This window comes from Ovis canadensis, chromosome 9 (assembly GCF_042477335.2).
Source record: "Ovis canadensis isolate MfBH-ARS-UI-01 breed Bighorn chromosome 9, ARS-UI_OviCan_v2, whole genome shotgun sequence".
NCBI lineage: Eukaryota > Metazoa > Chordata > Mammalia > Artiodactyla > Bovidae > Ovis > Ovis canadensis.
This window is the reverse complement of record NC_091253.1, coordinates 47,844,834-47,865,529: the sequence shown is the minus strand read 5'-3', so window position 1 is coordinate 47,865,529 and position 20,696 is coordinate 47,844,834. Positions and strand designations below refer to the sequence as shown.

The following is a 20,696-nucleotide window of genomic DNA, read 5'->3' as shown; positions in this document are numbered from 1 at the left end:
ATCAAATCATAGATAATTAAAGCTGTTCTTTGATAAATTCTAGATAACAAACCGGAGAAAGCAATGGCACCCCACTCCAGTACTCTCGCCTGGAAAATCCCATGGACGGAGGGCCTGGTGGGCCCATGGGGTTGCTAAGAGTCGGACATGACTGAGGGGCTTCACTTTCACTTTCATGCATTGGAGAAGAAAATGGCACCCCACTCCAGTACTCTCGCCTGGAGAATCCCAAGGACGGGCGAGCCTGGTGGGCTGCTGTCTATGGGGTTGCACAGAGTCAGACATGACTGAAGCAACTTAGCAGCAGCAGATAAAAAACACTGAAGGATTGTTAAAAATTTCAATCCCTAGTGAATCAGGGATCGACAGACTATGGTTATATCTGGCTGCCACTTGTGTTTTTTAAATAAAGTTTTATTGGAATGCAGTCACAACCACTTGTTTACATCTTGTATCTGGTTGGTTTTCTGCAACAACAGGGAAACAGAGCTGAATAGAGACAGATACCAAATGTTCCACAAAGTCAAAAATATTTGCTGTCTGGCTCTTTACTGAAAAAGTTTGCTAACCCCTGACCTAGACGTACTCTTCAGTGGCTGCTAAACTAGCAGGTGAAAAGCTGCTAGGAAATATTTTAATGCACGTGTCAAGGTGGGTATTATCTGAACCCACAGGGGCCTCCTGATGTGAGGGCAGTACATGTGCACTGCCTCTGACATAAAGGAAGTGGGATAGATGAAAACCACAGAGACATGTTTAGCAAAGTCCATAAACTGGGGATATGAACACTGTCTTAGATTAAGAGATATTAGGAGACATATTGGCTAAAGGAAATGTGAGCTTTGAACAAAGCAACTATAAAAAACAGTTATAAAATAGATTTGAACCCTGACTTTATCCTGGATGACATTAAGGAATTATTATTTTTTGTAGATGTGTAATGATGGTCATTTATTGAAGGACTTGAGAGATTCATGTTAAAGTATGTTTAGATGAAGTATTGGAGAAGGAAATGGCAACCCACTCCAGTGTTCTTGCCTGGAGAATCCCATGGACAGAGGAACCTGGTGGGCTACAGTCCATGGGGTCACAAAGAGGTGGACGTGACTGAGCACAACACAGCAGATGAAGTATAGGAGGTCTGGGAATTTATCTAAAATCCAGTAGGGTTCTGGGGTGTTCGACACGAAACGGGAACGACTGCATGTTAACAGCTGCAGGAACTAGTGGATTGGTACTTGGGGGTTTTCTGTTCTATTTGTATTTCTTTAGCTTTTGGCTTAAAAGTGCTTAAGTTATTATTAGGTAATTTAGGGTGTTAGAGAAGTAAATGCAATTAACAGCATGGAAAAAATGATATGAAAATCAACATTTAAAAGATCCTTTGAGGAAGAAGAATTGTAGACTATATCATGGCCTTTACCGTGACGCTTCTCATCCATTTGGTACATATACATGTGTACTCAGAGGCAGACCTTTCTCAGATTGTGATGGGGCTTTATCCTGTGGGCTAGGAAGCCACTGGCATTTTTGTAAGCCGGGAAGGATGTGAGATTTTTTGGCAGAATAATTGACTCAGGGAGCGGACACAGGGACAGGGAGAGCAGGTGGGTCTTTCTAGAGTCCAAGTAAAATAATTGCTTCAATTAAGCGACCCCTGGGATGGGCAGAGTGAGAAGGGTTCACTAGGACACCAAGGAATGGCTAGAGAAAAGGCCCAAATGTCATACAAGTAATTAAAAAAAAAATCCATGGAGCTTTCCTTGTAGACAAAATAGAGTCTTGGAAACTAAGGTGATTTTTTTTTTTTTTAAAGGTTTCTTTTTCCCCAGCATTTCTTAACCTGTGTTCTGATTATATAATAAATATGTAATTTATTACATATTTTGCATATTTGGAATTACATATATTGCCTTGATCTGATCATTGGTAAAAGTCATTCAGTCAGTAAAAGACAATAAAGTGTAGCTTTTTATTGGCTTCAGGCTAGTGAGGCACACTGGCCTCTAGCATGCTCAGGCAGGCGTCCCCCTAGACTTACTAGAGTCTTATCCATGTCCCAGGAAAGGAGAAAAATGGTCGACAGCTGATCTATTTGGTATTATAGTAGTAGGCAGATCGTCTTTAAAATTGCTTATTCTCATAGAAGCAATTTTACCCTGAATTCCTATGTACCCCAGAATCACTGCTAAAAGCATTTTATATGCTAAATTCAAACCGTTATTTTCCCATGGTTATAAATAAGGAAAAAAATCCCTTACCTAATCAATGTCAGGTTTAAAAAGGATTAGGGTTACAGTATGGTCTTCTGAATAGGTGTTTAAGATGTAGGAAATTCAAAGTCAAAAGAATTAACCACAGACAGGATGGAATCAGTGTTTCTTAAGGATCACAAAACTGCTTCACATTCATGTAGTTGTGAGGACCAAGTGAAGTGATAATGAATAAAATACCCAGGACAGTCCTCAGCCAGTGAGACTGTGTCACAACATGTGGCGTTTCTTTAACCTCTGGGGAGGAGGTGATGGTTGTTGCTTAGTTGCTAAGTCGTGTCTGACTCTTGGCAACCTCATGGACTGTATGTGGCACAGTGAACTCCTCTGCCCTCCACTGTCCCCCCGAGTCTGCTCACATTCCTGTCCATTGAGTCGGTGATGCCATCTAACCATCCTCTGCCGCCCTCTTCTCCTTTTGCCTTCAATCTTTCCCAGCATCAGAGTCTTTTCCAGTGAGTAGGTTCTTCATATCAGGTGGCCAAAGTATTGGAGCTTCAGCATCAGTCCTTCAGTGAATATTCAGGGTTGATTTCCTTTAGGAGGTGAGGATAATTATTTTGCTATGTTGTCCAACCTTTCATACCTTTGCCTTTGATCTTTTATTAGTTGATGCTTTAGTCAGCTACATGCTGGTTAAAATGTGTTATGATTCTTCTGTGACTCCTGTTATGTTCGTTAATAATATCCCTTTGTACTTTATCTCTAGGAAAATCAGAGGCTCCTTAAAAATATGTTCAAAATCAGTTATTTTTGAACCGGATGCAATATCCCAACCCATCATTAAGGTAAACACACTTTCAATGTGAAGAGAAGTAGCCCTATATTTGTGTACATTTTACCTTGTCTTATTTTTATAACCTCTCTCTCTCTCAATTTTATACAGATTCCTTTGAGGGATTGTATAAAAATAGGAAAACATGGAGAAAATGAAGCCAATAGACACTTTGCAAAGTATGTCACTGTCACGACTATTTGACTTTACTTCTACCAAAAAACTGTATGTATATGTGTATGTATATATATATATATTTAATGACTTTTATCTGCATTTTTAGGACAGTATCTGGGGCAATTTCACTCATTTTCAGCCAGGTAAGGAGACTTGGTAAATATTTTTTCTAACCTGAATGAACATTTAAATGAATAAATACATTATATATTTATATGTGTGTGTATGTATGGGCTTCCATATACACACTTTTTTAGCGTAATGAAATTATTTGTACAAGTCTCAAATGAAGACCGCTGGAAAAGATGTTTAAATTCTTTAAAAATTTAGTCACTGGGAAATATGTTTTAGAAGGTGTGATCGCTGCTGAGATCCTTAACATTCCTCAGGTAGGTAGGTGAGTGTGCGTGCGTGCGTGCGTGCGTGCGTGCGTGCGTGCTACCTGCCGGCTGTGGGTTCGCCCTTAGGAGTCCTGACGGTGTGTGACGTTGAGGTAAAGGACTGCAGGATCTCCTGTAGCCTCGTCAGCATTTAGGAGGGGGGAGGCCAGTGCCCACCACTTCAGTGAGCTCAAGGTGACTCATGATGGCAACCCAGGCACGACTCGGGTTGTGTAGCCTTGTCGAATTATAAAGCCTTGGAGTCGTGACTTTTTATTCATTTCGTGTTTACTCAGTATAGATTTTTGCATCCAGCACTGTGTCGCCACTGGCAGTACAGAGATAAATTATAACATGTTTTTTCTCCTAACGTACATGACTGACCCTTGAGTAAAGCAAAAGTTCAGGGCACTGACAACCTCCAACACAGTTAAAAATTCCTGTATAACTTTTGACTCCCCCAAAGCTTAACTACTACGAATAGCCTACTGGTGCCTTACTGATGACAGGTGCTTAGTTGTGTCCCACTCTTTGTGACCCCATGAACTATAGCCCGCCGGGCTCCTCTGTCCATGGGATTTTTCAGACAAGAATACTGGAGTGGGTTGCCATTTCATCCTGTAGGGGATCATACATGGTTGATAAACACATTTTGTATGTCGTATGTATTATATTATGTAGTCATACAATACAGTGAGTTAGAGAAAAAAGGTTATAAGAAAATCATAAGGAAGAGAAGACACGTTTGCAGTATGTACTGGGTTTATCAATACTATACGTTTCTCATCTGTTTACAAGTTTAGTAACTGCACAGCAGGGTGACTGCTAGTTATTAAGTAGAAATGGATCGTCACAGAGGTCTTCATCCTTGTCGTCTGTCTTTGTGCTGAGGAGGAAGAGAGTCTTGCTGTCTCACGGGGGCGGAGGAGGAGGTGGGTGCGTGGGTGGGTGGGGGTGCAGGAAAGGCAGACACATTCAGTTTAAATTTACAGAAATACGTTATAATTTCTGTCTTTTTCTGCTTTTTTATTTCTCTAAAAGTGTTTCTCCACGTACCCATCCTTCTTCCACAGTTTGCTTTAGTTTCAGCGCCTGTGTCAAAGAAGAGTCCATGTTGTAAAAAGAAGTCAAAAAGCAGGAAAATAAAAAAACCAGGCGCTTCTGCTAGGTTGTCCAATGTCAGTTTATTCCCCGGCGCTTACTGCATCTCCTCCTTCCAGTCTGGCTCTGGTTTGGGAGCGCTCGTCTGCATCAGGTCATCTTCTGTCCTCGGGTGCAGTGTCCATTAGTGCTTGGATCTCTCTGAGATCCAGGTCTCGAAATGTTTCAGCCCCCTTCTTTTTTGGCCACATCCATAATCTGATTGGCTCTGTCATAAATGCCATGTGGTCGTGCACAGCATCCGAACAGTTTTCTCTAGCAGGAATGTACGGTTTTCAGCTTGGTGGCTTTCATGGCTTTTTCTTGAACAACCTGGGCATCTTCAGTGGTGTGGTCCCTACAGACTCTGAAGATATTCCGGCTGTCAGCACTGACAGCCCTTTCCATAGAGCACCATGTACACTAAACCTTAAAGGTTCTTATGACCCCTTGATCTGGAGTCTCAATTAGAGACACTGTTTTGGGGCAAGTAGACCACTTTGACAGCTTTGGTGTTGAACTCATCATTCTAGGTGGCCAGGGGTATTGTCCAATTTAAAAAAATGTTAAAGGGTAGTCCCTTACTGGCAAAATACTTCCTGACTGCATCAATGGGATAAAGCATCGATAGAACCAATCCAGGAAAAGGGTTCTTGCTGCCCAGGCCCTCTTGCTGTGCAACCTAAAGATGGCAGCTGTGGTCATCTCTTCTCTTCAAGGCTGCTGCTGCTGCTAAGTTGCTTCAGTCGTATCCAACTCTGTGTGACCCCATAGATGGCAGCCCACCACGCTCCTCCATCCCTGGGATTCTCCAGGCAAGAACACTGGAGTGGGTTGCCATGTCCTTCTCCAATGCATGAAAGTGAAGAGTGAAAGTGAAATCGCTCAGTTGTGTCCGACTCTTAGCGACCCCATGGACTGCAGCCCACCAGGCTCCTCCATCCATGGGAATTTCCAGGCAAGAGTACTGGAGTCACTATTGCCTTCTCCGCTCTTCAAGGCTAGAGGTCAGCAACTTTGTAGATCAGGGCAGTCCTGCTCATCAACTCCACTGCACTTGTGTGAAACAGCAGACTTAGCCTATCTCAGCCTGCTGTATTAACTCCTGGTCCTCACTTCTCTTCCTAATGAATGTCCTTTGTGGATTCCCTGCTCACCCACCCCAGCCACCTGCAGAAGAGGGCACTTTCATGTGCAGTAAAAACCTGTCCAGGCAGATACTCTTTTCTCCTCAGAGATATTTTTCATGCTGTCTGGGAGCTCATCTGCTGCCTCTTGGTTGGCAGAAGCTGCTTTTCCTGTTATCTTGACATTTCTAAAGCCAAACCTCTTTCTAAAATTATCAAACCATCCTTTGCTGGTGTTTAGTTCTCCAGCTTTAGCTCCTTCACCTTCCTTTGGCTTTACGTTGTCATGTGATGACTTCGTACTCATCTATAGGTGTGGCTTTCTTACAGCAATCCTGCACCCACATAAAAGCTGCATGTTAAACATGAGATAAAGAAGTGTTTCACAGAAAGTGCCAGGTTCTCCTGCCTGCGGGGTAGCTGCGTGACTGCTTCATGAATGTCCTTTTCCTTTCTACAGTGGTCGTTAATGCAGGATCCATTTATCTTGACACGGTGGCAGCCACAGCTGTGGACCTCAGCTCAATCAGTGGCACACGTCGAGCAGCTCAGCTGTTGCTTGTAGTGTTGTGACTTTCCTCGGCTTCTCTGGAGCACTGCCAGCATCACTAGCGGCACTTTGTGTGGGTCCCATGGTGTTATTCAAGGTTTACAATCTGACACTGAGCACGATGAAAGATGCACAAGAATCAGGAGAAACCACTTTTTACTGCAATGCAGTCTACTGTAGAGATGGCTTTTCACAGGGAGATGAATGGTGTCCTGTGGCCTTTTGAGGTTACTCTCAACACTTGACCTCAGCACAGGGGGTGGCTAGGAAGCTATGGCTGTGGTACAGTGTGAGCTGCAGGGAGGGAACACTGTGGCTTCACGCTGCATCTCTATATAGTTATTTACATTTTCTCTCCGCTTCAGTTGGTGCCGCGTCTGGTCCAGAAGTTTGCGTGTTGTGATAAAAAATTTATCATGTTTGTTTTATGGTTGTAAATGATATGATAGACTAGTATCCACATACATTTTATGTACTCATACTTATGTCTTAATTTTTCTGATATTTCTAGGCTATGCAGTTCATCTTCTTTCCAATTGTCTGAAATCTCCACAAAATTTTCCAGTGTATTTATTGAAAACAGTCCACATGTAAGTGGACCCAGGTGGTTCATGCCCATGTTGTTCGGGGGTCAGCTGTACTTAATTCACCTGCAGATCTTTAAAAAATTATAAGAATAGAGCTCATTTTTGTTGTTTAGTTGCTAAGTCGTGTCCAACTGTTTGTGACCCCATAGACGGTAGGCCGCCAGGCTCCTCTGCCCGTGGGATTCTCTTGGCAAGAATACTGGAGTGGGTTGCCATTTCCTTCTCTGAGGATCTTCCCAACCCAGGGATCCTCTGCATTGTCAGGTGGATTCTTTACCCCTGAGCCATCTGGGATGCCCATTAGCCCTGTCTTTTTGCTGTGAATCTTACCTTCTTCACCTTGAAAATGAAAGGGAGAGAGGAGATCAGGGTTGCCTCCCCTCTGCAGAGCCCCAGATCCTTGAAGTATTCAAAGAAAAGTATCTTTCTGTGAAATGTTGGAAAGGCCATGGGAAACAGATATAGAGGTTTCTTCACTTCAGGACTTGACTCAAAGCCTTGTGAGTCTCACGGGGTGACTAGTCTGGAACAGAGAGCCTCCTGGTGTTGTTCAGATCGTGCAGCCCTCTTGTTCATGGCCCTTTTTAGTGTATGTTGAAAATTATTTTATGAAAGCTGGGAGATATCAGGGTACGTGATATTCTAGGCCTGCCTTCCATGGTTCTATTAATTTTAGAATGTCTGTTAGTTTTAACTGGCATAAATGAAAGCGGTTACTGCCATCTCTTACTTTGGGGAAGGAACACCATTATTGATAATTCTGGCCCACAGCTGTATTCTCATAATTACTACAGTATCATTCTACACTGTGGCTTTATTCTGGAAAGTCCATATCTTGAAATGAGTGGGTACGTTTTAAATTGGAAGTGTGGTTTCTGTTATAAAAGTATCCATTTTAATATAATTTTAATAAACCTAGAAGCAAAATCTTTATTGCCTTTCAATAGTTTATGTAAGATGTCTCATATCAAGCTCATAATCAACTATATTATATCAAGGGGCAACTAGACATAAGCTACTCTTTCAAGTATTAAGTTTCCTGGGTTAACTGCACAACCAAGAAAACAAAATGTGTGTGTGTTGTTGTTGTTTGTTTGTTTGTTTTCATTACTAGGTCACAGTGCTTCAGAAATATGTTATGGTTCTTTGGGCTTTAGAGAGCTTTGCTTCTATATACTCTTTTGCTGGTAAAATAAAGAGGAAGGTGTGTGTGTGTGTGTCAACAATAGTAGTCATGCATCCTGGGTTTCCTCAGTGACTCAGACGGTAAAGAATCTACCTGCAATGCAGAAGACCTGGGTTCAGTCCCAGGGTCGGGAAGATCCCCCAGAGAAGGGCATCCAACCCACTGCAGTATTTTTGCCTGGAGAATTCCATGGACAGAGGAGCCTGGCAGGTTACAGTCCTTGGGGTCATAAAGAGTCAGACAGGACTGAGCGACTAACACTTTTCACTTTCTTCATGCATCCTGTATCACAGTCACGGTTTTAGAGACAGAAGTGAAGTTGCTCAGTCACGTGTGACTATGTGCAGTCCCATGGACTTCAGCCCGCCAGGCTCCTCCATCCATGGAATTTTGCAGGCAAGAGCGTTGGAGTGGGTTGCCATTTCCTTCACCAGGGGATCTTCCCGACCCGGGGATTGAAGCCAGGTCCCCCGCATTGCAGGGAGACGCTTTACCCTCTGAGCCACCAGGGAAGCCCAAGAGAGAGGAGGGAGATAGAGGGAAGAATAAAATACGTGAAGCCCCTCTCTGCAAGAACGTTACCTCTCAGTGGGGCAGCAGACAGTGAGCAGACGTCTTCTCTGACGTCAGGCAGAGACAGACGCCATGAAGATGATGAACCAGGACAGAGGCCAAAACGTGAGAAGGCACGCGCGAGCTGCGGGCAACGCAGCAGCGGCGGACGCCTCGCTGGGAAGGGCCCCGGTCTGATTCGTCTCTGCCTGTGGGTCTCCCCAGCGCCCGGGACAGCGGGGCACACCAGGCGAGCATCTGGGGCTGCTGACTCAGGCGTGTGGCCCAGGCTGGTGGCGGCGGGAGGGTGAGAGGGGTCGGCGTCCGGGTGTGCTCTGAAGAAACCCTGACAGAGGTGCTGCTGGGCTCGTGGTGAGGCTCGATGTGGGAGCAGGCTCTGTAGATCGTGACCTGGAGGAGGCGCCGCCGCCGTCTGGGGGCCTCTGTCTGGGCTTCGGGAGGAGGCTGGGCCTGGAATGACAGACTGAGGAGCCACCGTTTGCAGACGCTTGTCAGGCCCCGGGGCTGGGTGCGTTCTCGGGAGGTTGGGAGGAAAGCAGGGGCCCTGGGAAGGTGGACCCCAGCTGGTGAGGTCGGGAGAACCTGGAGCAGGTGCCGCGCAGCGGGCTAGAAATCTGCTCCAGGAAGAGCCCAGCTATGTCGCATCTGAGAAACAGAGTGCAAGTCCCGAGAACAGTAACCTTGTGCATCCTCCCCGATCTTGTGTGTCCTCGCTGACCTCGTCAGGAATGGCTGCAGTAACACGGATCGGAGGAAAACCTACTTTGGGCCCTGGAAAGTACGTCAGCTCTGGCAAAGAGTTTTACCACTAAGATGAACAGAAAAGGGGTAAAAGGATGTGAGACCAAAGGAGTGTTTTTTAATCTGTAGTTCATTTTAAACGGGAGAAGATGCATCGTGTGATCCTAGGAGCTACGTTTTTGAACAGCTGACGGATGTGGGGGAAGCAGACTTTCTGTTCTAACTGGAGGGAGGGTGGGATTAGGGCCCTTGTGCGAGGGGGTTGATGCTCTGGGGCGTGTGTGATATGTGGTTGCGTGTGTGTGTGTGTGATACGTGGTTGCTAGTGTCCCATGTTGCAAGTGGCCTGGTGCATGTGAAAACTGCACCTCTAGAAAAGAGAGGTTTCTCTATGTTGATGAATGGATTTCATACCACAGTGACTGTCTTAATCCTTTCTTAGACAATGAGCACTTAGGTTAGCACCCTTCACCTATGTGGTTACTGGGCTCAAGTGATGACATTGACAAGCCATCTTAGACATTGTATCCATCTTGCAGTGGTTGCTACCTTGTTTCCTTAATGAATCTCTTTTTAATTTAATGTTTATTATTTTAACATCAGAACTTTAAAGCCATACTAATATTAATGCAAGTGCTTTTGGAAATAGAGGTTAAATAACAATGATTTAAATTTGATTCATAACATCCATCAGCTCATCACTGAAAACGTTTAATTATTTTACAAGTATTGATTTGTCTTTTTCAGGTGTATTTCATTAAAGAACACAACATTGTTGCACCGTATAAAATAGAAAGGGTAAGTAAGGTTTTTCCTTCATCCCCAACAATTTCCGTAGTGATTTTGAGCAATAAGGTTCTGTGTCTGCATCAACTTCTTTGATGCAGTATAATGATAACAGGTATTTAAAGGCTTGTTACTTAGCAGTTATAACAAAATTATCCAAGGGAGCCACAGACTTCAGTTCAAAAGATTTCAGTTAACTTTTTAGCTTAAAAATAAGTGGGTCTATTAGTGGGGGAAAAGGCTTAAATTATTAGGTTAAAAGTTGAAATCAGAAGATGCATCATATTTACTGGGTATCGCTGAGGACTTCTTTTAAATGTTACAGAAATATTTATAGGTTATAAGATACCCTTATTTAAGAGCTCAGTAACAAGTGTATAAGTTCTCCTGATTGGGTAGAAGCTCTGAAGGATCATGAACGCAGGACTCATAACTAGACATCACATCCAACCACTCTGCTTTACTTAATGTTGTGACTTCCCAAGTGGCTCAGTGGTAAAGAACCCGCCTGCCAAGGCAGGAGATGTGGGTTCGATCCCCTGAAGGAGGAAATGGCAACCCACTCCAGTATTCTTGCCTGGAGAATACCGTGGACAGAGGAGCCTGAGCACAGACCCATGCTGCAGTTTCGCATGTAGTAAAGGGATAACTCCTAGCAGAGGAGACCTTACAGGACTTGGAGATGGGCCTACTGCTCCTGTCACGACTCTGCTGAATTAGGAAAAGCCCCACCTCTGAGCAGACTGCTGCAGGCTGGATGGCAGTCCTGGTCACAGGCTGGCCTGGCATGCTGGTCCTCGGTAGCAGCTGGGACAGCTGGCCACCAGTAGCCACCTCCAGGTTTTATGTGCAGGAAACATCTGTGCACACCGGTCAGTCAGGAGCAGTGAGCCCTGAGCTCTTGTTGCTCACAGGCAGTGCCATTGGCATCTGGTAAGGAGGCTTCTTCACCGTGAGGGGCTGTCCCTCGTGTTACAGGCTGCTGTACCCACTGAGTGCTCCCCCCGACACTGTCCCCTCCTGCTGTGTGGCACCTCCACATGTCGACAAATGCCCTGCAGGGGTGGCAGGACCACCCCCCTCCAAGCTGAGAACCACTGGTTGTTGCACCCTCACTGCAGAGGTTCTCCTGACGCCTCCTCAAGGCACAAATATGCTGAAAAGTGACGTCAAAGGAAGTGGGTCAGGTTGTCTGAAGCAAGGAAAAGCTCTTTTGTTCCAGTGTGAATGAGGACACCAGAAGATTCTCAGGTTTAAGGGGGAGAATGACGACTTTGACGATGGTGATGAGAGATGATAGACTGGGAAGACCCTTATTCCTCTGATGGGGAGACTGGTTCAGAAACAGTACATGGATGAATTCCCTTTTTGAGAAATCCAGAAACCAGTTCAGAGTGCCCTGTGCCCAGGTGAGAGTGAAGTGAGCCACACTGAAGGTGTGGGAACATTGAGGCATCGTCTCACTCACCATAGTCCCTCCCCTGACACAGTGCACGTGATTGCAGGGGATGCCCAGTTCCCATCTTCTCACCTGTCCTGGAGCTCTGATGGACCCATAATGCTCTAGATGTCTGGGGACCCTCCTCCCAAAACAGGAAAGAGCTGGGCTTGTGCAGCTGCTCCAGGGGACCTTGAGCCAGAGACACAGGCAGATGCAGCCCAGCATACTCACCCTCGCGGGGAGGAGAAGAGCACAGTTTATGACACATAAAAAGTAACAGTCACAACACATGTGCACCCAGCCTCAGAGCACGTGAGTGTGTGAAGCCAGCACTGACAGGATGAAGGGAGAGACTGACAGCTGTGCCAAACAGAGGAGACTCCTGTGCCCACCTTCAATAATGGGCAGGTCATCCAGGCAGAAGATCACTCGGGAAACAGGACTCGACCAGTACTCTAGCCAGATGGGCTTCAGAAACACATGCAGAACATCCTGCCCGATGACAGTGGGACACGCTCTCCTCACGTGCACAGGGGACATCCTCCAGATCACATGTCAGGTCACAAAACAAGTCAGTAACTCTAATAAGACTGATGTCATTCCAAGTATCTTTAACAACCACCGTGGAGTGAAACCAGAAATCCATAGCAGCAGGAAGATTCATATGTATGCGGAAACTAAACAACCTTCTTGTGCACACAGTGGGTCAAGAAGAAATAAAAAGGGAAATTTAAAAATACTTCAAGATGATCAAAACGAAAACATACCTAAACTCCTAGGATGCTGCAAAAGCAATCCTAAGAAGGAAGTTTAGTGTGTTAAACGCTTACCTTAAGAAAAGAGGAAGATCTCAAATTGAAAAACCTAATTAGATAGCTCAAGGAACTAGAAAAAGAAGAGCAAACTAAGCCCAAAGGCAGTGGAAGGAAGGAAATAGTAAACACAGAGGTAAATCTCCCAGGTGGGCTGAGGGAGTCCCCTGCAGCCGTCAGCAGGGGTTGCAGATGTTCTTAAAAATGACAGGTCCTGATGTGCTTGTTCTCCTCTGATTCAGTTCCTCTTCCTCTTTCAGGGCATGATGGAGTATGTCTTCGAGCTGGATGTTTCAGGGAAAGTAGAAGATGTTGTGGAGACACTGCTTCAGGTAAGTCAGCGCTCTTCTCAGATATTCACTGGCAAACTTTTTTAAAAAGAATTTCATATTCGTACATCTCACCGAAACCTTAACCCCTTCTATAAATCTGAATGAGATTTACTTGAATGTGTTGAACTTAAACTCTACATGAGGAAGAAGTCATAGGTGTTTTAGAATGGCTCTTAACTGTTACTGAGTAACAGAATGGTGGTTGTGTTTCATTGCTTCTAAGGAACTATCTTCTTATCATCAGAGAGAGAAATAAATCCATGTATATTTCTGTACTTGTAGCTTCATAGAGCATCCTGTCTGGACAAACTGGGGGACCAAACTGCCATGGTGAGTTTCTAAAGACCTGTGTCTTTATTGTGAATGAGCCTGCGTTGGTGTGTCATTTACAGATACTTACAGCCATATTTTAAAAATGATTTTGTCTTAACAGATAACAGCTATCTTGCAGTCCCGTTTGGCTAGGACGTCCTTTGACAAAAACAGGTAAGTTTTCCATGATTTTGATTCCTGGTGGTGAAAGCAGCGGCGTTGTCATCTCAGGCCTCATTCAATGTGTCTGCCATTGATGATGGGTGCTGGCGTCTGCCTCGCCCCAAAGCTGCTGACCTGGGGCAATGGCCCCGGCCTCAATGCCAGCGCATTGAGTCTGGGGGCTCCTGGCCTCTTGAAGGCCTGGGGAATGGTGCCCCCGCAGAGCCTCCCAGTCTGTGAGCTTCTGTCCTTTCACACGTTACCCCTTCCGCTCAGGCCACCAGCCCCCATTGCTCAGGTTGCTGTGACAGCATTTAGCTCATCACCCCTACACTCTCGCGCCTTTCCTTCTGTAGTCCCCCCTTCTCTGCTCTTCTGAATGCGCTTTTAAAATGCTTTCTTTCTAAAGAACTTGCTTGTTTATATCACATGTCTGTTTGATACTCCTCCAGAGGGTAAAGTATTCACTTTTCTAAGTATCCAATATATTTTATGCAAGTAACTATACTTTCATATTAACCTGTTCTGATTTCTTTCTCCCCATATTTTAAGTAGATTTCCTTCTGTTAAGTAGATTTGGGCTGTTTGTCTGTGTCTCTGTCTGCAGTACCACTGTGTTAATCACTGTGTCTTAGCATCTGCCCCGGCATTTCCTTTCTAATTTATGTCTTCAGTGTTTTGGTCTTACACATTCTGCGTAAAGTTAGAATCAGCTTGTCAAGTTCCATAGAAGAAAAGCCTACGGGGATTTTGACTCTGATTGCAGTGAAACTCTGTTTAAGTCTTCCTTAGTGTCTTTTTTGCCTGGAGAATCCCAGGGACAGGGGAGCCTGGTGGGCTGCCATCTATGGGGTCGCCCAGAGTCGGACACGACTAAAGTGACTTAGCAGCAGCAGTAGTGTCTTTTTTACAGTTTTCTTTGTAAAAGTCTTTCTTCTCTTGTGCTAGATTTATTCCAAGTACTTCATATTTTCGTGGTGTTTTAAATGGTATCCTAAACTATGTCATTTTCTCTTTATTGTTGACAAGTAGAATGAAGTGTATTTTTGTGTGTTCATTTTGTTTTTAGCAACCCTGCTAAACTTTGTGCAAGTCCACTTACTTAATATATATGTGCAGATTGTCTAATGTGTATAAAATCTTAGGTATGGATTAGCAGTCTCTAGTCATGAGATGTCATTTTTACTTTAGATTTTTGTGTTTTGCTGTATCCTTGCAGCTTAGGACAAAGCAGAACATATTGGTTGAATAGATTATTCCGTGTCGGCTTTGGCTGAAAGCTTATGTGTATACATGAGAGTAGTTGGTAATATTGTTTTAGTGCTACCTTTATGAGGTTTGTGAGCCTTACACTGTGTTTGAAAATGTTAGAGAGTTTGCTGGTAAAGTCATCTTGCCAAGAATGTCTTTTCTATGGTTATGTTTGTTCTTTCTCTGTTTCACCTACATAGCATTACTTTTCATTTTTGTATTTGTAGGGTGTACCAGTTGAATGTGTTGCAGAGGGGCAAGTATAGCATTCATTTTAGGAAGGAAAAGAACAAGAATTATATAATGAGAATTAGCTTCTCTTGACCTATTTAGAATGGATAAATTTTCTAATTAGCAATTTAGACTTTAATCCTGGGCTTCAGCATGACATTAATTTTAAAAATGGTTCACCATGAAAGTTTTAACTTATCCAGTCTCCAGAGTGTTAGGCTAAAGAATTTGGGGGAGAAATATTTACAACATAAAGTGAAATGTTGCAAGATTATATAATTCCTCTAAACGAAAGAAAATTAACTTTTGCTAAATAAGTACTATTTTCATCATACTTCCAAGGAAATACTTTTTTTTATTGAAGCATATTTTTTTCCCTACTGTTCATTCTGAAAAATTTCAAATCCTTACAAGTCGAAAAGGTAATAGTGAACACAGATTCCGTGTGAGGCACGAGGTGTTAATTTGTCAACATTTTGCTTAATTTGTGTTGGTCCTTGCATGCTCATGCTGCTGCTTGCTGTGTGTGTACATAAGTAACACATGTCTGTCTGTATGTTCTATACATAGGTATACATGCATAGCTGATGTGCGTATGTATGTTTGTATGATATATTTAAAATATGAGTATTTTTCCTGAGCAATTTGAAATGACAATGCAAGACTCCCTCACACTTCACCCGTGACTGCTTCAACATTTCTCTGTTACAGGAAGATCTCTGCCGCCCTCCATACTGCTATGATACTCATGCAGCAATAGTCTGCATGCCAGGCAGCTCATAGCTCCATAGTCCGGTTTCCCCATTTATACCCCAAAATGTCGTCATTAAAATACTTGGTATTAATTTTAGACTGAAAGATGTAAAGACAGGACAAAGAGTTCTATCTCCTCATCCAGTTCCCTGCACTGTTATATGTTTATATATAACATGTTTTATATATATACAAGTTATATGTTTATATATAATATGTTTATATTATGCTGCTGTCTTTTGAGCATAATCCTAGATTTTTTTTGATGCTATCAAAATTTTATTTTCCAATTATTTCTTATGGTATATAGAAAATAGGGGTTTTTTTTTTTTTCATTTTTTTTAAACAATGACCTTGTATCCTGTGGCTTTGCCAAATTCAAAATTCACTCATTAGTTGGTTTTGGCTAGAAGCTTATGTGTATAAATGAAATTAGTTCGTAATATTCTGTTTTATTGCTACCTTTTTGTGAGATGTGTGTCTTATACTACCTTTTAAAATGTTACAGAATTTGCTGGTAAAGCCATCTGCTTTTTGGGGTTTTTTTGGTAGATTCTATAGTGTTTTATCTGCCCATTATTATTTAATCTGTGAATAATGACAGTTTCACAGAAATTCTTAAGGCTTTTATTCCTGCTTCTTGCCTCATTGCACAGTTTGATTAATAGATGCGGTGAGAGCAGACATTCTTGCCTTGTTCTTGGTATTATAGGAAAGAGGTTTAATGTTTCACCACGAAAGAATGATGTCAGCATGCCAGCTGTAGGATTTTCACAGCTGTCCTTTAATCAGGATGAGGAAGTTTCTTATTATTCGTGGTTTGCTGAGAGTATTCTCAAAAATGAATGTAGAATTTTGTGAAGTGCTTCTTGTGCATTTATTGAGATCATCTTTTTTCTTTCATTCTGTTAATAGTATGAATTATGTTGATTGATTGGTTTTTCGTTGTTAAAACAACCTTGTATTTGTGGGGTAAATCCAACTTGCTTATGATGTATTGCTTTTTTTGTTTACATATTACTGGATTTTCTTTGCTAGAAGAAGTCCTTTTTCTTCATAAAGGACTTTTTAAAGTTCCTTTTCATGTTTGGCTGTGCCAGGTCTCTGTTGCTGTGCTCAGGCTTTCTCTGGTTGTGGCGAGCAGAGTCACTCTCCATCTCAGTGCACGGCTTCTCATTGCGGTGGCTTCCCTGGTTGGGAAGCCTGGGCTGGCTCTAGTAGGGTACACGAGCTTCAGTAGTTGCGGCTATAAAGGATTTTACGTCTCTGTTCATGGATATTGCTCTGTAAATCTTAGTGTATTTGTGAGGTTTTGCTGTCAGGGTTATACTCGCTATATAACATGAGTTTAGAAATGCCCCTTTAGTCTGTTTGCCAAAAGAACATGTGCAGGATTGTATTTCTTCCTTAAATTTTCAATAGAATTTATTGGTAAAGCAATACAGGCCTGAAGTGTTCTTATTCAATTTATGTACTCGGAAATGTTCTGATTCAATTTATTCACACGACGTATGACTACTTAGGTTGTCTGTTTCTTCTTGTGCCTGTTTGACAAGTTTTTTACTTGTCTGTCTTCTCTTCTATGACACATGACCTCATCTGCTTTTTCAAAATGAAGTACTCATTGTACCCATTAAAAAAAAGGCAGTTTTATTTAGGTGACTAGCTTACGTCACCGCTTTTCTTATATTAAGTATTGTGTTTAGATACCTGTTCTGCAGAGTCACCCTGGAGCTCCCTCAGATAAAGTTAAGCCAAGAAAGTACATTGATTTCTGATTTTTCTTGCTTTTGCTGGAAAACATATTTTCAGATTCCAAAGTGTTTCTGAAAAGCTGCACATGGAATGCAAAGCAGAAATGGTGACACCTCTGGTGACGAACCCTGGCCACGCCTGTGTGACTGACACCACCCTCTATTTCCAGCCTCTCAACGGGTACCCGGTAAGCGGACTGCGGGCCAGGGAGAGCTCCTTTGCATTGCAGTTTTCGTCTTCAGTGAACTTTTCATTCCCTGAGCTTGACCTTACTGTGTTCGCACATTTCGGTGAGAGTCAGAATGGCCGCCCCCTGCTCACCCAGCATCTGGTATTTAACAGGCTCCCCGTGTGACCTTGACATTTGAGCTCCCCTAACTTGTTTTCTGTGACTTTGGGATCGCTTGCTCTCAGCGACGCGAGAAGAAACCCCGCTTCTCCCAATTTTAGTAAAGGGTCCTTAGAGATTTATACCTTTCTACCTGGAAGCACTTCTGCAAGCGAGCAGTGAAATCTACTAAGGTTAAGGAAAATGAATGTTTCCTGTGTACCTGCTTATCTGTACACCTGAGTCATATTTCTCGTTATTCCTTAATTATAAACACAATCAGTAGGTCTGAGTCTTGCCCAGAGAAGTGGTAGAAAGTGGTCCTCTCCAGCCTGGGGCAGAGGTGCATGTTGAGGTGCTGTCACTGGGCAGTTGCAGGGGTGGTGCTGGAAGCAGGCTTCTTTTCCACGATGCCTTTAGACTCATTTGGCCGGACAGTAGAGACTCAGATTTCTACACTAAGACTTGTTAAGGTCAGAGGCTTTATCTAGATCTGGCCCCTTTTCAGAGCGGTTCATTGAAAAAGCAGAAATCCCAGTACTCTGCTCGCACAGTTGGTCCTTTTGGCCGGCAGCTTTAAGAACAGAAATGTTTTCTGCCGTGGAAGAAGTTCTCCCCGTTGGCCAGTCATTGTATGTGCTCCCCTGGTGTTGCTAGAGGTAAAGAATCCACCTGCTAATGCAGGAGATGTGGTAGACACGGGTTCCATCCCTGAGTCAGGAAGATCCCCTGAAGGAGGAAATGGCAACCCACTCTAGTATTCTTGCCTGGAGAATTCCCGTGGACAGAGGAGCCTGGTGGGCTACAGTCCATGGGGTCGCAAAGAGTCAGATGCAACTGAGCATGCCATACACACACACACACACACACACACACACTCACGCAACTGAACACGCCACACACACACACACACACACACACACACCCCACACACAGTGTCACTGAAACACAAATATATCCTTTTCTGTGCTGTGCTTAGTCGCGTCCGACTCTTTCCAACCCCATGGACTGTAGCCCACCATGAGGATTCTCCAGGCAAGAATACGGGAGTGGGTTACCATGCCCTCCTCCAGGGGATCTTCTCAACCCAGGGATTGAACCCAGGTCTCCCGCATTGCAGGCAGATCCTTTACCATCTGAGACCCCAGGGAAGCCCTTTTCTACGTGATGCTATAATGAGTCCGTCCACCAGGTGGTGCAGCACACCCACGGGCCCTTCAGTGGATCCAGTACATATCACTGCTGGCCTTCCGTGTGGTGTGATAAATTGTGTAGGCCACCACAGTTGCTGTGGCTTGAGTCAGTACTTCTGCAAAAATATCTGAGTATGTGCCATAGCTTCAGGGTCCCAGGTGTCTGGGCTGGGGGCCTTGGCTGGTCTTCTTGCAGCTTCTACCGCTGCATACCCTGCCTCGGTGGGCTCCTCCTCCCTCTCATGTGGAGAGGAGGGTGGACTTGTAGCCTTTTGTAACCTTGTTCCTCTCTTACTAGCATTTCAAGGCTCCAGAGAAGCAAGAAAATTTCTCTCCTCATAAAGTTTAGAGGCTCTAGTTTATACTATAGTTTATGAGCTTCATTACACTAAGGTTTGGGCTTCCCTGGTGTCTCAGTTGTAAACAACCCGTCCTGCTAGTGCAGGAGACACGGGTTCGATCCCTGGGTCAGACAGAGCCCCTGGAGGAAGAAATGGAAACCCCCTCTGGTGTTCTTGCCTGGGAAATCCCATGGACATAGATGCTTGGCAGGCTGCAGTCCATAGGGTCGCAAAGAGTCGGACATGGCTTAACGCCTGAACAACAACACTGTAGTTTAAGGTGATAAAAGACAGGACTCTAAAAAAGATGCATATTAGTTTCTGAGCAAACTTTAGGTCTATAAAAAGCAAAATTCCTGTGAGGTTGTATACACCAATCCTTTAATGCTCTTTATCACTCAACAACTTTCCAAAAACCTGAAAGATAGATGCCTAGGGATCCCCTGGTGGTCCAGTGGTTGAGACTTCAGCTTCCAGTGCAGAGAGTACAGGTTCACTCTCTGGTCCGGGAGCTGTAAGATCCCATATGCCTTGCGGCCAAAAAACTGAAATGTAAAACTGCTTCTGCAGTATCGTAACAAATTCAATAAAGACTTTAAAAATGGCCCACATCAAAAAAAAAAAAAAAAATCTTAAAGATGGGTGCACTGTCATTCTGAGAAGTTGAGTACCAAAGTGGAGTGAGTAGGGGGACATGTCCACGGTCACAGAGCTAGTGGAAAGGGCAGACTGGCACATAGAGTGGGGTGTGCCCTGTCCTAAGAGCCCCCTTTCTAGCTGTTCACTTGTGACCTGTTGGGAAGTTAAGGTGGGCTCATCTTTCCCTTTCTGATACCGAAGGGCAGCTTCTAGCTGCGTCAGAATGTTGCAGTTTGAGATCTCTCTTTTGTTGTTCAGTTGTATCCGACTCTTTGCGACCCCATGGACTGTAGCACGCCAGGCTTCCCTGTCCTTCACCATCTCCCAGAGTTTGCTCAGACTCATGTCCATTGAGTCGGTGATGCCATCCAACCAGCTCATCCTGTCTCTTTCTACTTTTAAAGAAACCCGTGGTCCAGATAATGCTCCAGGACATCCGCCGCATTTACAAGAGGAGACACGGCCTCATGCCTCTGGTGAGTTCCCCTGGAGGGTGGGCGTCTCTTCTTCGGGTTGGTCAGTGGTTCATTGACTTAAAGCGCCCGGGGCCACTGTGGAAGGTGCCGGCATGTTGTGTTGTAAGCAGGTGGGCTCTGAGTCCCACGGCTCCTTCTGCTGGGTGAGCTGGCAGTTTTTAAAGGAGCAGCTGTTTTGGTAGGTGGGAGGGCTGCTGGGAACATGTTCTTGGCTCCCAGAGCGAGAGGGCTCGAACACCCTCTGTTTTTCCCTCCCAGGTGCTCAGGGCTCTGGGTTTGCGCGTGCCAAACCGGCCCAGGGCTCCTTGCCACCACCCTGTTACAGCCCAGCAAGGTCTCCAGGCAGAGCTTAGAAGCTCTTACAGAGCCAGCCCT

General features: G+C 44.2%; 1 protein-coding gene across 3 annotated transcripts in view; it reads left to right on the top strand.

Annotated features, from left to right (window-relative positions):
* The window catches only part of NSMAF (neutral sphingomyelinase activation associated factor), a 72,310-nt gene that overhangs the window by 28,721 nt on the left and 22,893 nt on the right, over nucleotides 1-20,696 (top strand). For all 3 annotated transcript variants that reach the window (XM_069600070.1, XM_069600071.1, XM_069600069.1), the window contains 9 exons: nucleotides 2,983-3,061; nucleotides 3,160-3,227; nucleotides 3,332-3,368; nucleotides 10,257-10,307; nucleotides 12,809-12,880; nucleotides 13,163-13,210; nucleotides 13,314-13,366; nucleotides 17,402-17,531; nucleotides 20,250-20,321. In XM_069600070.1, coding sequence (XP_069456171.1) covers nucleotides 12,812-12,880; nucleotides 13,163-13,210; nucleotides 13,314-13,366; nucleotides 17,402-17,531; nucleotides 20,250-20,321 — 372 coding nt within the window. In that variant the 5' untranslated portion in view covers nucleotides 2,983-3,061; nucleotides 3,160-3,227; nucleotides 3,332-3,368; nucleotides 10,257-10,307; nucleotides 12,809-12,811. The remainder of the gene's footprint in view (nucleotides 1-2,982; nucleotides 3,062-3,159; nucleotides 3,228-3,331; nucleotides 3,369-10,256; nucleotides 10,308-12,808; nucleotides 12,881-13,162; nucleotides 13,211-13,313; nucleotides 13,367-17,401; nucleotides 17,532-20,249; nucleotides 20,322-20,696) is intronic.